Below are 20,448 nucleotides of genomic sequence, written 5' to 3' on the forward strand. Positions count from 1 at the left end.
TCATGGTTGAATTGCTGCAAAGAAACCACTATTAAAGGACACCAATAAGAAGAAGAGACTTTCTTGTTCCAAAAAACATGAGTAGACTGGCGGAAATCTGACCTTTGGTCTGATGAGTCCAAATTTGAGATTTTTGGTGTCTTTGTGAAATGCAGAGTAGGTGAACGGATGATCTCTGCATGTGTGGTTTCCACTGTGAAGCATGAGTGAGGAGGTGTGATGGTGTGGGTGTCCTTTGCTGGTGACTCTGTCAGTGATTTATTTAGAGTTCAAGGCACACCTAACCAGCTTAGCTAGTACACCGTCCCATCTGGTTTGCACTTAGTGGTACTATCATTTGTTTTTCAACGGGACAATGACCCAACACACCTCCAGGATGTGTAACAGCTATTTGACAAAGAAGGAGAGTGATGGAGTTCTGCATCAGATGACCTGGCCTCCACAATCACCCAACCTCAACCCAATTGTTATGATTTGGGATGAGTTGGACCGCAGAGTGAGGGAAATGCAGCCAGCAAGTGTGGGAACTCCTTCAAGACTGTTGGAAAAGCATTCCAGGTGAAGCTGGTTGAGAGAATGCCAAGATTGTGCAAAGCTGCCATCAAGGCAAAAGGGTAGCTACTTTGAAGAATCTCAAATATAAAATATATTTTGATTTGTTTAATACTTTTTTGTTACTACATGATTTCATTTGTGTTATTTCATAGTTGTGACTCCTTCACTATTATTCTACAATGTAGAATATAGTAAAAAATAAAGAAAAACACTTGAGTGAGTAGGTGTGTCCAAACCTTTGACTGGTACTGTAGGTAGGCTTAAAGGTTTTTAGGCAAAATAACCCAATCAAAATGGAAAGTGCACGAAGTAAGTACACCATCATGCTTTTGGGATACGCCGATTCCACAATGATTCTTTAGTTGTGGACACTACATCACCACACTCCCCCTCTTGCTCTTGGTCCTCATCTTTGTTAGTCACCTTGATTTAGCACCTGTGTGTTTTATCAGTTTCTTCATGAAAATATTTAGCCAACTCCATGACAATAGCTAATGTAAGTGGCTATAGCAGCACACAAGTAGACTACAAATGCATGCTGGGGGAGCATGCCCTGAGCTGGTTAAGTGAGCACTACTGGAGTGAAATTGGAGCAGTCAAATAGGGAACACGCCGCTCCTCTAAAGGTACGCTATGGTGATATACTATACTGGTGATAATTTCAAAAAGACTATTGCAAAAAGACTGCTAATATGGTAAATGTGTGTAAAATGTAGTAGTGGAGCATTCAAAATACATAAATATGGTATTATTATTATTACTTTTTTTTGTTTGAATTTTACCCCTTTTTTCTCCCCAATTTCATGGTATCCAATTGTTTTAGTAGCTACTATCTTGTCTCATCGCTACAACTCCTGTACGGGCTTGGGAGAGACGAAGGTTGAAAGTCATGCGTCCTTCAATACACAACACAACTAAGCCGCACTGCTTCTTAACACAGTGCCATCCAACCCGGAAGCCAGCCGCACCAATGTGTCGGAGGAAACACCTTGCAACCTTGGTTAGCGCGCTCTGCACCCGGCCTGCCACAGGAGTCGCTGGTGCACGATGAGACAAGGATATCCCTACCGGCCAAACTCTCCCTAATCTGGACGATGCTAGGCCAATTGTGCGTCGCCCCACAGACATCCCGGTCGCGGCCGGTTACGACAGAGCCTGGCCGCGAACCCAGAGTCTCTGACCTTCAATGCTGTAGAAATGTTTTGGTATCCTGCCCCAGATCTGTGCCTTGACACAATCCTGTCTCTTTCGACCGGTTTTTGCTCTGACATGCGTTGTCAACTGTGGGACCTTATATAGACAGGTGCGTGCCTTTCCAAATAATGTCCAATCAATTTAATTGATCACAGCTGGACTCCAAGCAAGTTGTAGAAACATCAAGGATGATCAATGGAAACAGGATGCACCTGAGCTCAATTTCGAGTCTCATAGCAAAGGATCTGAATACATATTTAAAACTTGTTAGGGAGGATGTTCCTGTGGCGGGATCAAATCAGGGGATATTTTAGAGCACCGCCGAAAGTTTTCGATAAAACTCAAACTTTCATTAAAACACACATACAAGGTACTGAATTAAAGCTACACTCGTTGTGAATCTAGCCACCAAGTCAGATTTGTAAAATGCTTTTCGGCGAAAGCATGAGAAGCTAATATCTGATAGCATACACCCCCCAGATACCAGACCGTCAACAAAACAACAGATTTTGCGGTAGCCGGCGCTACCCAAAACGCAGAAATAAAATATAAAACATTCATTACCTTTGACGAGCTTCTTTCTTGGCACTCCTATATGTCACATAAACATCACAATTGGGTCTTTTTCCCGATTAAATCCGTCATTGTATACCCAAAATGTGATTTGCTGAAGACCGGTCTGATCCAGAAAAATGCCCCTTTACAAGACGCAACGTCACTTTTTAAAATTACAAAAGTTGCCTATATACTTTTACAAATCACTTCAAATTACTTTTCTAAACCAACTTTAGGTATTAATAAACGTTAATAATCTATTAAATTGATCACGGGGCGATCTGTATTCGATAGCAGCAAGTCTTGAAATCATCGTCCATGTTTTCACATTCAAAACATCCTGTGGTGAGCCCAAAGAAAGGAAATGCGTCACGTTGCCAAACCAAGGATAAAGCCGCCCCTAAATGACAGCATTGGCGACATCGTGTGGAAGCTGTAGGCGTTTACAGGGGATTGCCATGTATTTTCTTCAGCCTTAGACAATACATTGACTGGCGGATGGATATTATTTTTGTGTTTTTGGTGACAAGTTTTCCAAAGGATTTTGACTCCTAAACACGTTCTGTTATAGCCACAGACACGATTTAACCAGTTTTAGAGACTTCAGAGTGTTTTCTATATACACACACTTATCATATGCATATACTATATTCCTGGCATGAGTAGCAGGACGCTGAAATGTTGCGCGATTTTTAACAAAAAGCTGCGAAAATTCGCAGCCTCCTGAAGAGTTAATACATTTGCAAAAATAAAACTTATTTTTGTTTTGTCATTATGGGATATTGTGCATAAATTAGTGAGTAAAAACATATTTAATCAATTTTAGAATAAGGCTGTAACTGAACCAAATGTTGAAAAAGTCAAGGGGTCTGAATACCTTCCGAATGCACCGTATATCCCTTTTGAAGCCTGTACCCGAAGACTTGATTACTTAGAGTTGAGCATGCCAGTACTTAAAGTTAGTGAGTGCCCATGAAGTGACTAAGGATGCTCCATATGGGAGGAAATGATCAACACACTATCTGATTCTGCTCCCAGGAGTTTGACCTGATCACCCCAGAACACATAAAACTGTGTTTAAAACACTTCGTAGCTCAGTAGTATGTCAGACACTAATTAGTCCTGTTCATTTATCTAGACTTGGTCACTGGAAACAAGGTTAGGAGTCTGAAAGCTACATTTTAAAATGCCTTTTTCAATGACCTGGAAATACTAGCTGTACCTAATAAAGAGCTTAGTGATGAGGAGAGCACAGCAGGCAGAGGTCCTGCATATGGGGCTGCTACACACACTGCTGCAGACTGCTGCTGCACAAATGGGATGTGAAAGGTGTCTTGCTGAGACTTGTCACCAAGTAGTGTCACTTTGATCCGAGATACTGTATAACGCCCTGCTAAATGAAAAGAAAATATTTTCACAAGAGAGTACAGGGACACAAACACACACACACACACACTCTCGCACAGACAGCTATAAAAGGATTGCAGTTTGAAGACCCCATGCAGTCGAAGACGTACATTTAAACTGTTTCACAGTGAAGAAGTAATGGTGCTGCTTTGGATAGCAGCTGTTTTACGGGTTCCTGACCAATTTTGCGCTGATCTTAACTTTTTTTGGTGCATAATGTTTCCGCCATTGTTTCCTATGCCCGAAAGAACAGCGATCACTAACCTTGACGGAGGTGCATGACATACATACCCAGGCCAGGCCCTAATCCCAGAGACACGGAAAAGATAAAGGCGGCGTAAGAGAGGCCAACGTGCGGGCACCTACGTCGGTGAGTACATGCCTCTACCCTCCGTTCTATTGGCAAACGTAAAATCACTGGAGAATAAACTGAACGAGCTCTGTTCGAGACTATCCTATCAATGGGACCTGAGAGCAGTAATATCCTGAACAAGGACATGGATAATACACACTACCGTTCAAAAGTTTGGGGTCACTTAGACATTTCCTTGTTTTTGAAAGAAAAGCAAAAAAATGTGTCCATTATAATAACTTCAAATTGATCAGAAATACAAGGTAGACATTGTTAATGTTGTAAATGATTATTGTAGCTGGAAACGGCAGATTTTTTTATGGAATATCTATATAGGCGTACAGAGGCCCATTATCAGCAACCATCACTCCTGTGTTCCAATGGCACATTGTGTTAGCTAATCCAAGTTTATTATTTTAAAAGGCTAATTGATCATTAGAAAACCCTTTTGCAATTATGTTAGCACAGCTGAAAACTGGTGTTCTGATTAAAGAAGCAATAAAACTGGCCTTCTTTAGACTAGTTGAGTATCTGGAGCATCAGCATTTGTGGGTTCGATTAGAGGCTCAAAATGGCCTTTCTTCTGAAACTCGTCAGTCTATTCTTGTTCTGAGAAATGAAGGCTATTCCATGCGAGAAATTGCCAAGAAACTGAAGATCTCATACAACGCTGTGTACTACTCCCTTCACAGAACAGCGCAAACTGTCTCTAACCAGAATATAAAGAGGAGTGTGAGGCCCCGGTGCACAACAGAGCAAGAGGACAAGTACATTAGTGTGTCTAGTTTGAGAAACAGATGCCTCACAAGTCCTCAACCGGCAGCTTCATTAAATAGTACCCGCAAAACACCACTCTCAACGTCAACATTGAAGAGGCGACTCCGGGATGCTGGCCTTTTAGGCAGAATTGCTAAGAAAATATTAAGATGGGCAAAAGAACTCAGACACTGGACGGAGGAACTCTTCTTTAATCAGCACAACCGTTTTCAGCTGTGCAAGTGTCTTTACTGACATTTTCAACCTCTCCCTGACCTAGTCTGTAATACCTACATGTTTCAACCAAACCACCATAGTCCCTGTACCCAAGAACGCCAAAGTAACCTGTATAAATGACAATAGCCCCGTAGCACTCACACCTGTAGCCATGAAATGCTTTGAAAGGCTGGTCATGGCTCAGATCAACACCATCATCCCAAACACCCTGGACCCACTCCAATTCGTGTACCACCCCAACAGATCCACAAATGATGCAACCTCTATTGCACTACACACTGCCCTTTCCCACCTGGACAAGTGGAGCACCTAAGTCAAAATGTTGTTCATTGACTACAGCTCAGCGTTTAACACCATTAGTGCCCTCCAACAGTGCCCTCCCCCTGAACAGGCAGTTAACCCACTGTTCCTAGGCCGTCATTGAAAATAAGAATTTGTTCTTAACTGACTTGCCTAGTAAAATAAAGGTAAAATAAATAAAAAATAAATAAAAAAAACTCATCACTAAGCTAAGGACCCTGGGACTGAACACCTCCCTCTGCAACTGGATCCTGGACTTCCTGAGAGGCTGCCCCCAGGTGGTAAGGGTAGTCAGCAAAAAAATCTGTCACACTGACCCTCAACACGAGGGCCCCTCCGGGGTGAATGCCTAGTCCCCTCCTGTACTGCCTGCTCAAACACGACTGCATGGCACGACTAATTAAGTTTGCTGACGACACAAAGGTGGTAGACTTGACCACCAAACATGATGAGACAGCATATAGGGAGGAGGTCAGAGACCAGGCAGTGTGGTGCTAGAACACCAACCTCTCCCTCAACGTCAGCAAGGCAAAGGATCTGATCATGGGCCAAGCATGCCCCACATCTATGGTGCTGTAGTGAGTGGGTTGAGACCTTCAAGTTTATCAGTGTCCACATCACTAAGGATCTATCATGGTCCTCAAACACCAAGATAATCTTGATGAGGGCACGACAATGCCTCTTCACCCTCAGGAAGCTGAAAAGATTTGTCATGAGCCCTCAGATCCTCAAAAAGTTATACAGCAGCACCATTGAGAGCATCTTGACTGGCTGCATCACCGTTTGGTATGGCAACTGCTTGGCATCTGACCGCAAGGCTCTGCAGAGGGTAGCGCGTACATCATTGGGGCTAAATGCCGGGCCATCCAGGACCTCTATACCTGGCAATATCAGATGAAGGCCCTAAATCCATCCACCCAAGTCATAGACTGTTCTCTCTGCTACCCCACGACAAGCGGTACCGATGCAAGTCTGGAACCAACATGACCCTGAACAGCTTCTACCCACAAGCCATAAGTCTGCTAAACAGTTGGCTATATATTTAGCCAAATAGCTATCCGGACTATTTGCATTGACCCTTTTTGAACCAACTATTTTGACTCATCACATACGCTGCTGCTACTGTTTATCATTTGTTCCTAGTTATATGTACATACTGTACCTACCTCAATTACCGCATACCCCTGCACAACGACTCGGTACTGTGGTACCCTGTGAATATAGCCATGTTGCCGTTACTCATTGTGTATTTATTATTCGTTTTTTATTACGTGGTTTGCTTTTCATTTATTTCTCTATTTCCTTTCACTCTGTATTGTTGGGAAGGGCCAGTAAGTAAATGTTTCACTGTTACACTGAACCCAAACCTCTGCGCGAGTGCGCCATCATGTATAAATGCATTTTGTCCCCCCACACCAAACGCGATCAAGACAGAATGGTTAAAATATCAAAACAAACTCTGAACCAATTATATAAATTTGGGGACAGGTCAAAAAGAACATAAACATTTATGGCAATGTGGCTAGCTAGCTTGAACTTGCTAGCTAATTTGTCCTATTTAGCTAGCTTGCTGTTGCTAGCTAATTTGTTCTGGGATATAAACATTGAGTTATTTTACCTGAAAAACACACAAGGTCCTCTACGCCGCCAAGGAATCCACACATAAAACAGTCAACTGAATTGTTTCTGGTCATTTCTCCTCCTTCCAGGATTTTTCTTCTCTTGACTTTATTTTTTCATTTTTTATTTCACCTTTATTTAACCAGGTAGGCTAGTTGAGAACAAGTTCTCATTTACAACTGCGACCTGGCCAAGATAAAGCAAAAGCAAAGCAGGATGCGCGCTGTGTTAAGAAGCAGTGCGGCTTGATTGGGTTGTGTATCGGAGGACGCTGTGACTTTCAACCTTCGTCTCTCCCGAGCCCGTAAGGGAGGTGTAGCAATGAGACAAGATCGTAGCTACTAAACAAATGGATACCACGAAATTGGGGAGAAAAAGGGGTAAAATTCAAACAAAAAAAGTAATAATAATAATAATACAGTAGAAAAAGACTATATACAGTGTGTGGAAATGAGGTAGGATAAGGGAGGTAAGGCAATAAATAGGCCATAGTGGAGAAGTAATTACAATATAGCAATTAAACCATGGAGTGATACAGGTGCAGAAGATGAATAGTGGGGTGCAAAGGAGCAAAAATAAATAAATACAGTATGGGGATGAGGTAGTTGGATGGGCTATTAACAGATGCGGTATGTACAGGTGCAGTGATCTGTGAGCTGCTCTGACACCTGGTGCTTAAAGTTAGTGAGGGAGATATGAGTCTCCAGCTTCAGTGATTTTTGAAATTCGTTCCAGTCATTGGCAGCAGAGAACTGTAAGGAAAGGCGGCCAAAAGAGGAATTGGCTTTGGGGGTGACCAGTGAAATATACCTGCTGGAGCGCGTGCTACGGGTGGGTGCTGCTATGGTGACCAGTGAGCTGAGATAAGGTGGGGTTTGTGGGGCCAGTGGGTTTGGCGACGAGTATGAAGAGAGGGCCAGCCAACGAGAGTGGTGGGTAGGATATGGGGCTTTGGTGACAAAACGGATGACACTGTGATAGACTGCATCCAATTTGTTGAGTAGAGTGTTGTAGGCTATATTGTAAATGACATCGCCGAAGTCGTGGATGGGTAGGATAGTCAGTTTTACGAGGCTATGTACGGCAGCATGAGTGAAGGATGCTTTGTTGTGAAATAGGAAGCAGAAGTCTAGAATTAATTTTTTGATTAATGTGAGTCTGGAATGTGAGTCTGGAAGGAGAGTTTACAGTCTAACCAGACACCTAGGTATTTGTAGTTGTCCACGTATTCTAAGTCAGAACAGTCCAGAGTAGTGATGTTGGACAGGCGGGCAGGTGCAGGCAGTGATCGGTTGAAGAGCACGCATTTCGTTTTACTTGCATTTAAGAGCAGTTGGAGGCCACGGAAGGAGAGTTGTATGGCATTGAAGCTTGTCTGGGGGTTAGTTAACACAGTGTCAAAAGAATGGCCAGAAGTATACAGAATGGTGTCGTCTGCGTAGAGGTGGATCAGAGAATCACCAGCAGCAAGAGCAACATCATTGATGTATACAGAGAAAAGATTTGGCCCGAGAATTGAACCCTGTGGCACCCCCATAGAGACTGCCAGAGGTCCAGGCCCTCCTATTTGACACACTGAACTCTATCAGAGAAGTAGTTGGTGAACCAGGCGAGGCAGTCATTTCAGAAACCAAGGCTGTTGAGTCTGCCGATAAGAATGTGGTGATTGACAGAGTCGAAAGCCTTGGCCAGGTCGATGAAGACCGCTGCACAGTATTGTCTCTTATCGATGGCGGTTATGATATCATTTAGGACCTTGAGCATGGCTGAGGTGCACTCATAACCAGCTCAGAAACCAGATTGCATAGCGGAGAAGGTACGGTGGGGTTCGAAATGGTTGGTAATCTGTTTGTTAACTTGACTTTCAAAGACCTTAGAAAGGCAGGGTAGGATAGATATAGGTCTGTAGCAGTTTGGGTCTAGAGTGTCTCGGGGATGACCGCGGAAGCTTTCCAATCTTTGGGAATCCAAGACGATACGAAAGAGAGGTTGAACAGGCTAGTAATAGGGGTTGCAACAATTTCTGCAGATCATTTTAGAAAGAGAGGGCCGTCTACCAGCCCGTCTACCCCGTCTGATTTGTAGGGATCCAGATTTTGCAACTCTTTCAGAACATCAGCTATCTGGATTTGGGTGAAGGAGAAATGGGAGGCTTGGGCAAGTTGCTGTGGGGGGTGCAGGGCTGTTGACCGGGGTAGGGGTAGGCAGGTGGAAAGCATGGCCAGCCATAGAAAAATGCTTATTGAAATTCTCAATTATCGTTGATTTATCGGTGGTGACAGTGTTTCCTAGCCTCAGTGCAATGGGCAGCTGGGAGGAGGTGCTCTTATTCTCCATGGACTTTACAGTGTCCCAGAACTTTTTTGAGTTTGTGCTACAGGATGCACATTTCTGTTTGAAAAAGCTAGCCTTAGGAAAGCTAACTGCCTGTGTATATTGGTTCCTACCTTCCCTGAAAAGTTGCATATCACCAGAGCTATTTGATGCTAATGCAGTATGCCACAGGATGTTTTTGTGCTGGTCAAGGGTAGTCAGGTCAGGAGTGAACCAAGGGCTATATCTGTTCCTGGTTCTAAATTTTACATGGGGCGTGCTTATCTAAGGTGGTGAGGAAGGCACTTTTAAAGCATAACCAGGCATCCTCTACTGACGGGAGGAGGTCAATAGGATACCCGGGCCAGGTCGATTAGAAAGGCCTGCTCGCTGAAGTGTTTTAGGGAGCATTTGACAGTGATGAGGGGTGGTCGTTTGACCGCAGACCCATTACGGATGCAGGCAATGAGGCAGTGATCGCTGTGATCTTAGTTGAAGACAGCAGAGGTGTATTTAGAGGGAAAATTGGTTAGGATGATATCTATGAGGGTGCCTGTGTTTACGGATTTGGGGTTGTACTTGTTAGGTTCATTGATAATTTGTGTGAGATTGAGGGCATCAAGTTTAGATTGTAGGATGGCCGGGGTGTTAAGCATGTCCCAGTTTAGGTCACCTAGCAGCACGAGCTCTGAAGATAGATGGGGGGCAATCAATTCACATATGGTGTCCATGGCACAGCTGGGGGGCAGAGGGTGGTCTATAGCAAATGGCAATGGTGGGAGACTTGTTTCTGGAAAGGTGGATTTTTAGAAGTAGAAGCTTGAATTGTTTGGGTATCTACCTGGATAGTATGACAGAACTCTGCAGGCTATCTCTGCAGTAGATTGCAACTCCGCCCCCCTTGGCAGTTCTATCTTGTCGGAAAATGTTATAGTTAGCAATGGAAATTTCAGGGTTTTTGGTGGTCTTCCTTAGCAAGATTTCAGACACGGCTAGGACATCCGGGATGGCTGAGTGTGCTAAAGCAGTGAATAAAACAAACTTAGGTAGGAGGCTTCTGATGTTAACATGCATGAAACCAATGCTTTTACGGTTACAGAAGTCAACAAATGAGAGCACCTGGGGAATAGGAGTGGGTCTAGGCACTGCAGGGCCTGGATTAACCTCTACAACACAAGAGGAACAGAGGAGAAGTAGGATAAGGGTACGGCTAAAGGCTGTAAGAACTGGTCGTCTAGTACGTTCGGAACAGAGAGGAAAAGGAGCAGGTTTCTGAAAGCGATAGAAAGGATTGAAGGCATAATGTACAGACAAAGGTATGTTCGGATGTGAATACAGTGGAGGTAAACCTAGGCATTGAGGGATGATGAGAGATATATTGTTTCTAGAAACCTCATTTAAACCAGGTGATGTCACCGCATGTGTGGGGGGTGGAACTAACGGGTTAGCTGAGGCATATTGAGCAGGGCTAAAGGCTCTACAGTGAAATAAGACAATCACTAACCAGAACAGCAAGGGACAATGCAAATTGACATTAGGGAGAGGCATGAATAGTCAAGTGATCATAGGGGTCCAGTGAGTAGTTAGGCTGGCTGGAGACACAGCGATTCAGACAGCTAGCGGGCCAATAGAAGAAAGGCCTTAGAAGGAAGTCGTGACGGAAGAAGTCTGTTGTAGCCTCCTCGTGCAGAGCCTCCTCGTGCGGTTACGTTGGCAGACCAGTCGTGATGAATTAGTAGGGTTCCATGTAGTAAAAGGGTCCAGGTCAATTGGCAAAATAGGTATAGTGGCCCAAGTAATTGGGCGATGGACCTATTCAGCTAACTGTCCGATATGCTCGAGACAGCTAGCGGGACACGGTTAGCATGTAGGGGACATCGCGACGTAGGAGCCAGTTGAAGAAACCCCTCGGAAAGATTACGTTAGTAGTCTAGTCGTGAAGGATTGGCGGGGCTCCGTACCCGCAGTTAAAGGGGTCCAGGCCAATTGGAAAAATAGGTATTGTAGCCCAAGGAGTGGCTGATGGACCTCTTCAGCTAGCCGAGAGATGGGCCTAGCATTGGCTAGCTCCAGGCTAATTGGTGCTTGCTTCAGGACAGAGACGTTAGCCAGGAGTAGCCACTCGGATTGCAGCTAGCTAGCTGCGATGATCCAGGTGAAAAGGTTCAGAGCTTGCCGTAGGAATCCGGGGATATGGAGAGAAAATAAGTCCGGTATGCTCTGGTTTGAATTGCGTTGTGCAAACGGTCGAGAGTTTTCCGATCTAAAGGTTAGCTGATGACCGCTAGCAGCTACTACCTAGTAGCTAGTTAGCTGGCTAGTTTCTGTTGGGGTTCCGGTTCAAAAGTAAAGAAAAATACTTTTAGAAAAAAACAGATCCAAGCACATTGGGTGAGGCGGGTTGCAGGCGAGTATTTTGAAGTTGAGGTTTAGAAAAATATATAGAAGATATGCGAAGAAAAATATATAAAAAGATATATACATGGGACACGACAAGACGAGGACATCTGACTGCTACGCCATCTTGGATTTAAATTGTGATTGGCAACATTCATAAATTAGGTGCATTACCACCACTTACCTCGTTCTTCTTTCTGTCACCCACGTGGGTATAACCAATGATGAGATGACCCGTGTGTACCTGCATATATAAACCAATGAGGAGATGGGAGGGACGCTATTTTGCAACGCTCGGGTCGCATGGTGTCAGTCTACACCTCTACAGCCTGTTAGTCTACACCTGTTGTTTACGAAGCATGTGATTAATACAATTTTATTTTATTTGAATTAGGTTGCAGACAGAAAGGAATATAATATAGGATGCCTCATCCACCATTTCAGTTCTGCCGATTATGCAATTGTCCCTCACACCAATCTTTTCTTGAAAATATACCATTTGAATATTAATTTGTCAGCAAAAATGTTCATTCTAACATCTCTTTCAAATTGCAGATGAGTATTGCGTACTGGTACTGTTGAAACTTTCAAAGGTATTTGTCTTGTGTTCTACAATATATACCCATTGTACTCAATTATTAAAGTGCACACCTTGAGGCTTAGTAGCTTGTACTTGGCAAATCCAGCCTCAGCCACTGTTTCCAGCATTAAATTCATTGTCATAGCCTATTAACAATATGCATGTCAGTTGCTTTGATGTGCCAAACCTTAACAAACGACAAAAAAGGGGTTATTTGCTTCCCTGAATACCCTCTACACAATCAGAGCTTTATGACAGAAATCAATCAGGGGGCAATCGTTCACACACCTCCACCGAATCGCTGATGTGTTGATACGGTTGGAAAGCGGCCTGAAGATGGATGGGTGGATGGGGAGACAGAGGGGAGACAGATGTGTGGCGTGCAGAGCAGCACGGGTAGGCGAGGTGATGGTGGATTGGATTGATCGAGACGCTTAGTGCCAAGAAAGGAGGAGAGCTGTGTGACGGTGGGGGAAGAGGAGGGTGGCTGTCTGAAAAGGGGAGGCAGCTCCCTTTGTGGGTTCTGATAACTGAGGCTGTGGAGGTCCCCTCCGAGATCTGAGATTAATGGCTCCGGGCTTAAGGAGTCTAGCGGGGAGGAGAGGAAGGGAACGTGTGGACTGGGGAAGGACAAACACAGTCTCAGAGCAAGTGCCAGTGACAAGATAGGAGATCACATATACCAGCTCCTACCACAGCCTCCATCCCCACAGTCTCACAGCCCTGGACCCAGCATGGGTCTGAACATAGAATTATGGAGGGGGGTGTGGTATTGACACAGAGAGAGACTCTGGCCCACAAGCCTTCCTCCCACCCCCAGGTCATACAGTATAGGCTAGGCACAGCCAATCTGTAGGTCCTCTCCTGCTATGTATTTGTGCAGATTGAAGTCCTGGTTCGTGAGTGATTTGTCCACTGTGGATCTGACTACAGCACAGTATCACGTGTTGCCTACTAAATCAAGTTGGTAAGTTTATACAGTACATCAGTGTGTCGAGGACACCCTTGTTGACTGTAGAGATATTAAACAGTGACTGATTAAGAAGGAGAGTGGGAAAATATGCTATGTACAGAAATGGATGTCAAGTTCAAATTATTTCCCCCACAATTAGCCGTGGATAATGGATTGCAGGTTGTTTTGTCAGATATAATAATAACGCCACACTACATCTTATTGTAGCCCTCAGGGGAAGCTATAACAAATAATTAAATGATCAGTTCCAGTGGTTTCTGAATTGAATAGAGCAGTCAGAGTCCGAGTCACTAATCTGCTTTCAACTAAACTCCTGGGACTGGAAGTGAATGGTGCAACGAGCGGAAACATCTGGGAATGTTACGATTCTGTCTTTACCTTTAAGTGTAGATTCAGTACAGATCATTATCACAGAAAATACTACTATTTCTCAGGTTGTCACTAATTACCATTGTAAACACTCATCATAGACATACATGTGATAATTACAGATGTGAATGTGGAGTATGTAGAACCATGCGATGTGTCTTAAATTTAAGGTGTAGAAGGTATTTGTCAACATCAGGGTATTTACCTGGCAGATAGGAGAGAAATAATAGCAGTACAGATCTAAACTACTGTCCCCACAACCAAGTCTAATACGCACCATCACCACTGCTTTGGAGTATCCTGCTCATTTTATTTGGACCAAAAAAATTGCCTCGTGACAGATTTAGCCGTCTATACAGTCAGGGCCCAGTTTTCAGAACACCAATTATTTTATGAGGCACCAGCTCATCAATCAAATGTCCCTTTTCATGCTGAGTGACACAAATGAATTCTGTTTCCTTCCCTGGTACATAAACACAAAAGATGGACCCCGTCCCCCATGTCAGTTGTCGGCCCAGTATTCACAGTCCTCCACTGAGTAGGGAAAGTTGTATTGGGATGGTAGTGGTAATTAGAGGCTGTGTCCCAAATGACACCTATTCCCTTTAGAGTGCACTATTGGGAGGCAGCCATATATTTCCTGGGTAGCTGGTGGAGTGGCTGTGACTGAGTTTGCTCCATTTATGTCACAATCTTTGATGGCAGGCTGATTTCACAGCGGTAGTACTTGACTGTGTGCCGCACTGTGTGCAGCATAGATGACACTGATAGATGACACCGAGTGTTGGAAAACGACATCAGAGCTTCACTGAAATCTGACTGTTAATGCAAATAATATTATATTTGTATGACTATTTACTGTATATTGTAGATTTGTACCCTACTCTGCATGATTCATGGTGGGTCTTGTCTAAAGTCAAGGGTACAGAGAGAATACAGGGAGGATAAATAGATTTTTGCAATGCCAATAAGTAAATCAATTTAGCCCACTGTAGAGTTATAGATTGTTTTAATCTAAATTGGATATTTTGTAAGTACATACTATTTATTGATGTAAAATGTTGTGCTTTACATACAAGGAAACTGTGGCATTGAACTTCATGAAAAGAAAATGTATGCAAAGCAAACGTGTTTCAAGAGGCAATGCCTTCTTGCTAAATGGGAAATAAATTCATAGGCAATAGATCCCTCTTTATTAAATTATTTAACAAGTAACCATGAAAAATAAATAAGCCTAGGTTTACAGCTTTATGAGATGTGATTTCTCAATGCATTCTTGTCCTTGGCCCTAAACGCTACAGCTGAGAATGCTGTTCTTCTGCAACCAGCCTATGCATAGCAATTTGTTACATAACATAATTTTCCTTGAGAGAAAGAAACATTTTACTGTTTAAGCACACACAAAGTTGCATGTTAACAATAGCCAAATGTCAAAGGAAGATTACAAAGCACTATCCAGTCTGGGGTAGGTGAATGCGCTGTTTGGTTCAAACACATCAGAGGATTCAAGCAACACAGTTCATAGACCTTCCAACCCATCTATTGTGACTGCAACTTCACTCTATTGTGTCAGAGAGTACTTTACTTGTTTTGTGGTGTGTATTTGTTTAAACATGGGGAAATGCCAAACTGACCGTGTTATTGTGTTGTTAGACCCTGTCTGACTGTCTATTCCCTCTGTTCCAGGTGGCACCTCTCGGTGGTCTTCCCCGCCCTGCGACTGCTGCTGCAAGAACCACAAGGGAGAGGGCGAGAGCGGCACCTCCTTCAACGAGCTCTCCACCTCAAGCTCCGAGAGCCAGTCAGAGGCCAGCTCACCCCACGGCACCGTTATCTGTGGGCCGGTGAGCCAGCAGTCCCACGTCCATGTCCAGACCCTGGACCGGCCGCTGAAGAAGGGCCCGGTGCAGATGCTGCAGCAGTCAGAGCAGCGCAGGAAGAGTGATCTCCTCCGAACACTCACTGCCAGCTCCCGAGATACCAGCACCTGCAAGAAGAGGCCGGCCAAGGAGAAGATGACCATTGAGGAGGAGCTGGAGAAGTGCATCCAGGACTTCCGCAAGATCAAGATCCCCGAGCGCTTCCCGGAGAGGAAGTACATGTGGCAGGCAGATCTACTGAGGAAGTACCGTCTCTGAGAGGGATCCAGTTAAAACACTTAGGCATCACAGAGACAGCAAAAAAACAAGCATAAAACCATGACTGTTTAGCTAACTGTATGTGTGTATATATGTATTGGCACCCTTCCAATTTACTTGAATAATTCCCTATTTCTCCACACCTTGTTATTGGGTTTTCAACATTGCAGAACTTAAGTTAATTAACTTACAATTTAAATGTACATTTATTGGCACCCTTGAGCTACTACTTCGTTGCACACCCTTTGGCCAAGATAGCTGCCAACAAATGCTTCTTGTAGCCATCAATGGGCTTGCTGCACCTTTCTACTTCAAAATTTTTGGACACTGGGTTGAACTTTGTACTCCATCTGCTGATTTCACAATGTCTTGCATACATTCAAGGTCCCCAGAGGCAGCAAAGTAACCCACAGCATTATCGAACCTGCCCCATGATTGATCGTAAGGAGGGTGTTCATTTCTTTAAATGCTTCATTTAGTCATTGGTAAACATAGGAAGACCCCACTGCTGAAGGAGACACAAAAAAGCCTGTTGAACTTCTCAAAATAACTACCGAAACAAGCCTAAATCCTGGGGAAAATGTTCTTTAGCAAAATAGCAAGCGCTGTGTTTACTGATGACAAAATGAAAAATTCAATGAAAGACCCTCCCCTACAATCAAATATGGGGGAAGTTTGATAATGCTGTGGGGTTCCTTTCCTGCCTCTAATACTGGAGTCCTTGTTATGCGCAAGGCATCAATAAATCTTCAGATGATCAGGGGATTTGGAGTCCAATGTTCAACCCAGTGTCCAAACTGGGTCCCCATTGAAGGTTGTGGATCTTCCTGCAGGACAATGACCCCAAACACACATGAAAAATCACCCAGGAATGGCTCAAGAAGAGATTATGGACTGTTCTGGAGTAGCCAGCGAAGAGTCCAAATCTAAGTCACATTGAAGACCTATGGTGAGATCCGAAAACAGCAATTGGTGGAGGCCACCCCTCAAAAATGTAAGAACTACAGCAGTTTGTTTCTGAAAAGTGGGCCAAATTGCCAGGAGAAAGTTGCAGCAAGCTCAATGACGGTACAGGAAGTGTTTGTCTGCAGCTTTCTTGATCAAAGACTTTGCAACCAAGTACTAGCTCCAGGGTGCCAATCATTTTGTCCATGCCATTTGTCTTTATTTTCACAATTAAAATTGTAAACATAAGTTTACAAAAAAAAAAATTGGTTCTGTTTGTGTTGAAAATCCAACAACTTATTTTAGAATTATTTAAGAAAGGTCCACGGGTGCCAATATATTTGGCCGCAACTGTATGTATGTATGTATGTATGTATGTATGTATGTATGTATGTATGTATGTATGTATGTATGTATTGATGCTCATCGCCACTGCCTCAGTGTCTACTGTATGTCTTATGCTTTAGGTTCTGGATGACTGATCTCAATGGAATAATGGCAATGGACAAAAGACATCTTTCTTCACCAACTGCTTCCTGTACGCTCAAAGGGTATATCTTACTGCAGTTTTATCCACAATCTTTTGAAAGCACTAAAGAGCACAATTGGTGTGTGAGAGATTGTTCTACACACACTGCTGATTTTTGCATGCAGATTGCACAGAAATCGAAGATACGTGTGTATCAGAATGATAAATGATTCATGCTGTCCCGATAATGCACTTTCTAAAAATACCTGCTGCCAGAGCAGGGGGGATGAATAGCTTCTTTGATTTCAACACTTTCAGGAACGCAGGCAACTCCAGAGGAAGTATGGGCTTTTTTTCAGTTGGGGAATTTGAAAAACACCAAAAGATACTGTATATCAAAACAGCTTTCAGATGGAAATGGGAAGGGATACAGATGAAGGTGTTCCTTAAGGGGTGATGAAGGATGGGTTTGTTTTAATGAGATTGAAGTCAAACACAAAGAAACACCAATGACTGAAAAGAGGGAGTAGTCCTGTGCAAGTGCTTTCCCCAAAAGGTTAACTACAGTTACAGCAGGTGTTCACACACACACACAGATAGATCAGGGGCTTATTTCAACAATGAATGTGTGACATGAGTGCACAGGAGAACAGACAGGATAGCATTGCTGAACATCCCATGACAGATTGATGTTTTCTATCGTAGTTGTTGCCATTGTGGTCAATAGGTAACGATTATTAGGTGCTGGGGTACATGGACAAGGGTAATAGACATGGTTGATGACATCCCTGCAGATATTGATGAGACTTGTAGGTTATTGATGAATATACGCAGCTCTTGTTTTCACTGAATACCACATCTAAATATTGTTTGTTTTCTGTATCCTTACATGCCTTGGTGAGGATCAAAGTACATGGGGGGGTGTTGGTATCAAGTTCATTATGTAACAAAGCAGTAAGCACAGACATGCGCTAATAATTTCCAGAATAATGTAATTATTTTGGGAATATTACATTTAAGATTATGACTGATGACACAGGATGACAGTGAGTCCAATTCCTCCTGTTACACAACTAACACACTTGGCAAATCTTATTTTCTGATCATGAGATGTACATTTGCGGCAGGGTAGCCTTGTGTTTAGAGCGTTGGGCTAGTTACCGAAAGGTTGCAAGTTTGAATCCCCGAGCTGACAAGGTACAAATCTGTCGTTCTGCCCCTGAACAAGGCAGTTAATCCACTGTTACTAGGCCATCATTAAAAATAAGAATTTGTTCTTAACTGAATTGCCTAGTTAAATAAAGGTTTAAAAAATATATATATATATGGACTGCAATGTATATTTAATTGCTAATGTAGTACACTTCAGTTCCATACAGCTAGTGTAACAGTATAACTTTAGACCGTCCCCTCGCCCATACCCGGGAGCGAACCAGGGACCCTCTGCACACATCAACAACAGTCACCCTCGAAGCATCGTTACCCATCGCTCCACAAAAGCAGAGCAAGGGGAACTACTACTTCAAGGTCTCAGAGCAAGTGACGTCACTGATTGAAACACTATTTAGCGCGCACCGCTAACTAAGCTAGCCGTTTCACATCCGTTACACTAGCTGCTAAAACGTTCAATGCTAACTGAAAAATAGTTCTATGGTCTCGCTTGCAACGAACCAGCCGAACTTAAAGGGTAGGCAGCATTAATGTAAACACATGTAACATATGGATTTGCATTAATATGCACATCAATAGCTCACGTTTAAATTTTTCGAGGTATTATATAAAACCGATCAGAATTCTGAAGCATGCCAATGCCATGTTGGAAAATGTTTTCCAGGGTGTGATGTAATATGGTGGACCCGGCAAGACAGCCTAGTTCCTATAACTCCAACAGAAATAACGTCAAATGTAAAACTTAAACTGAAACCAAATCGTTTGCACTCATGACTACTGGTTTCAATTATATTTTCACCAAACTTACAAGCAAATACTTTATGAATTTATTGATACAAATCAACTTGCTAGGTTGCTAGCCAACTAGCCAGCTAATGTTAGCCCTACCAGCCTGCTAACATTACGTTAGCACTGAATGAGTCAGTCAGTTGCTATCAACACCCAGTTTACAGCTACATTAAAGTAAACCAAAGTTTTGGAAATACATAATGCCATCTAACAAAATATAAAAGATTGTTAGGTATATGCAGTTATCTTAGCCAGCAAGATATACAGCCAGCTAACATTAGCTATTTAGCCAATTATGTTAGCTATTAGCCTAGCCAGCCTAGCTAACCAGCACAGTTATGGTCAGTAAGCTAGAGCTCAACTACCGGAGACCAGTTAGAACACAACTAACACAACACAACTAAAACCGCCGATCAAAAGAGCAGAGACTTACTGATTGATGGCTGGGGCCCATCCGATGGTAAGAGTCAGGAAAAATCCAATAACTATAGCAAGGAAAATAAAAAATAGATTGATTCCAGATGTCAGATGTCAGAGCACTAGTACAAGGTGAAAAAAGTTACAAAACTCCAGTTGTCTACTTCACAGAGAACATGCCGAAAAAGAAATGAAAATAGATGAGGTACTATAGTTACACAATTAGAGAAAGCAGGTATAATTTTACATTTTTTGGTTTTGAGCCCACGGCAAGAAGGCACCAGAGCCTGCAGTGCTAACAGGTTCCCTCTAGATAACACAGCCACAAAATCAGTGAAGCCATGAGGTGTGGCTAACATTAGCCAGCATAAGCTAGCTAATGAACTAGCATACAAACTCAGCAAGACAGAGTCAATTCTCCATATGACGTTGAGAAATAGTGCATTGTGGGTAGTTTAGAAGATATCCGGAAATAAGTTAATAAATACGTTATAACCCAAACACATAACTATGTTTGTATTTATAGGTAACCAGATCGTGACTACAAGTAAGTATTTGATCACACTGTGTTTTTACATTGGTGAGTAATGCTTCCTACCCTTTAACGCACTCCTGCAGATTACCACTGGATTTCTTAAAACGCTACGAACGGGAGATGACATGCACCTGCGGGCTAAACTAAACTTGATTGCAATGAAAAAAAAGGAGAAACCAGAAGTTCAGTTGATCTCTCGTTGTTACCGTGATTAAGATACCAGACAGCTGGTCCAGATTCTGTTCTTGCAAATGATTAGGAGCATCGGAAACCGTAATAGGCTGACCACATCGCTCGCGTCCCGTCAACGAGCGTCTGCGTTGCCAAGGGATAAAATTGAACTCCTTTACATTTCTGACGCAGATCGCGCTGCAAGT

At 43.2% G+C, this 20,448-nt stretch overlaps 1 protein-coding gene across 1 annotated transcript in view; it reads left to right on the forward strand.

Moving 5' to 3' along the window:
- LOC112259145 (BTB/POZ domain-containing protein KCTD16-like) overlaps positions 1 to 15,746 on the forward strand; it is a 91,418-nt gene extending 75,672 nt beyond the window's left edge. Inside the window, exon 2 of the mRNA XM_024433893.1 lies at positions 15,295 to 15,746. Coding sequence (XP_024289661.1) covers positions 15,295 to 15,746 — 452 coding nt within the window. The remainder of the gene's footprint in view (positions 1 to 15,294) is intronic.
- Positions 15,747 to 20,448: the final 4,702 nt, after the last annotated feature.

Source organism: Oncorhynchus tshawytscha, linkage group LG09 (genome assembly GCF_018296145.1).
Source record: "Oncorhynchus tshawytscha isolate Ot180627B linkage group LG09, Otsh_v2.0, whole genome shotgun sequence".
NCBI classification, from domain to species: domain Eukaryota; kingdom Metazoa; phylum Chordata; class Actinopteri; order Salmoniformes; family Salmonidae; genus Oncorhynchus; species Oncorhynchus tshawytscha.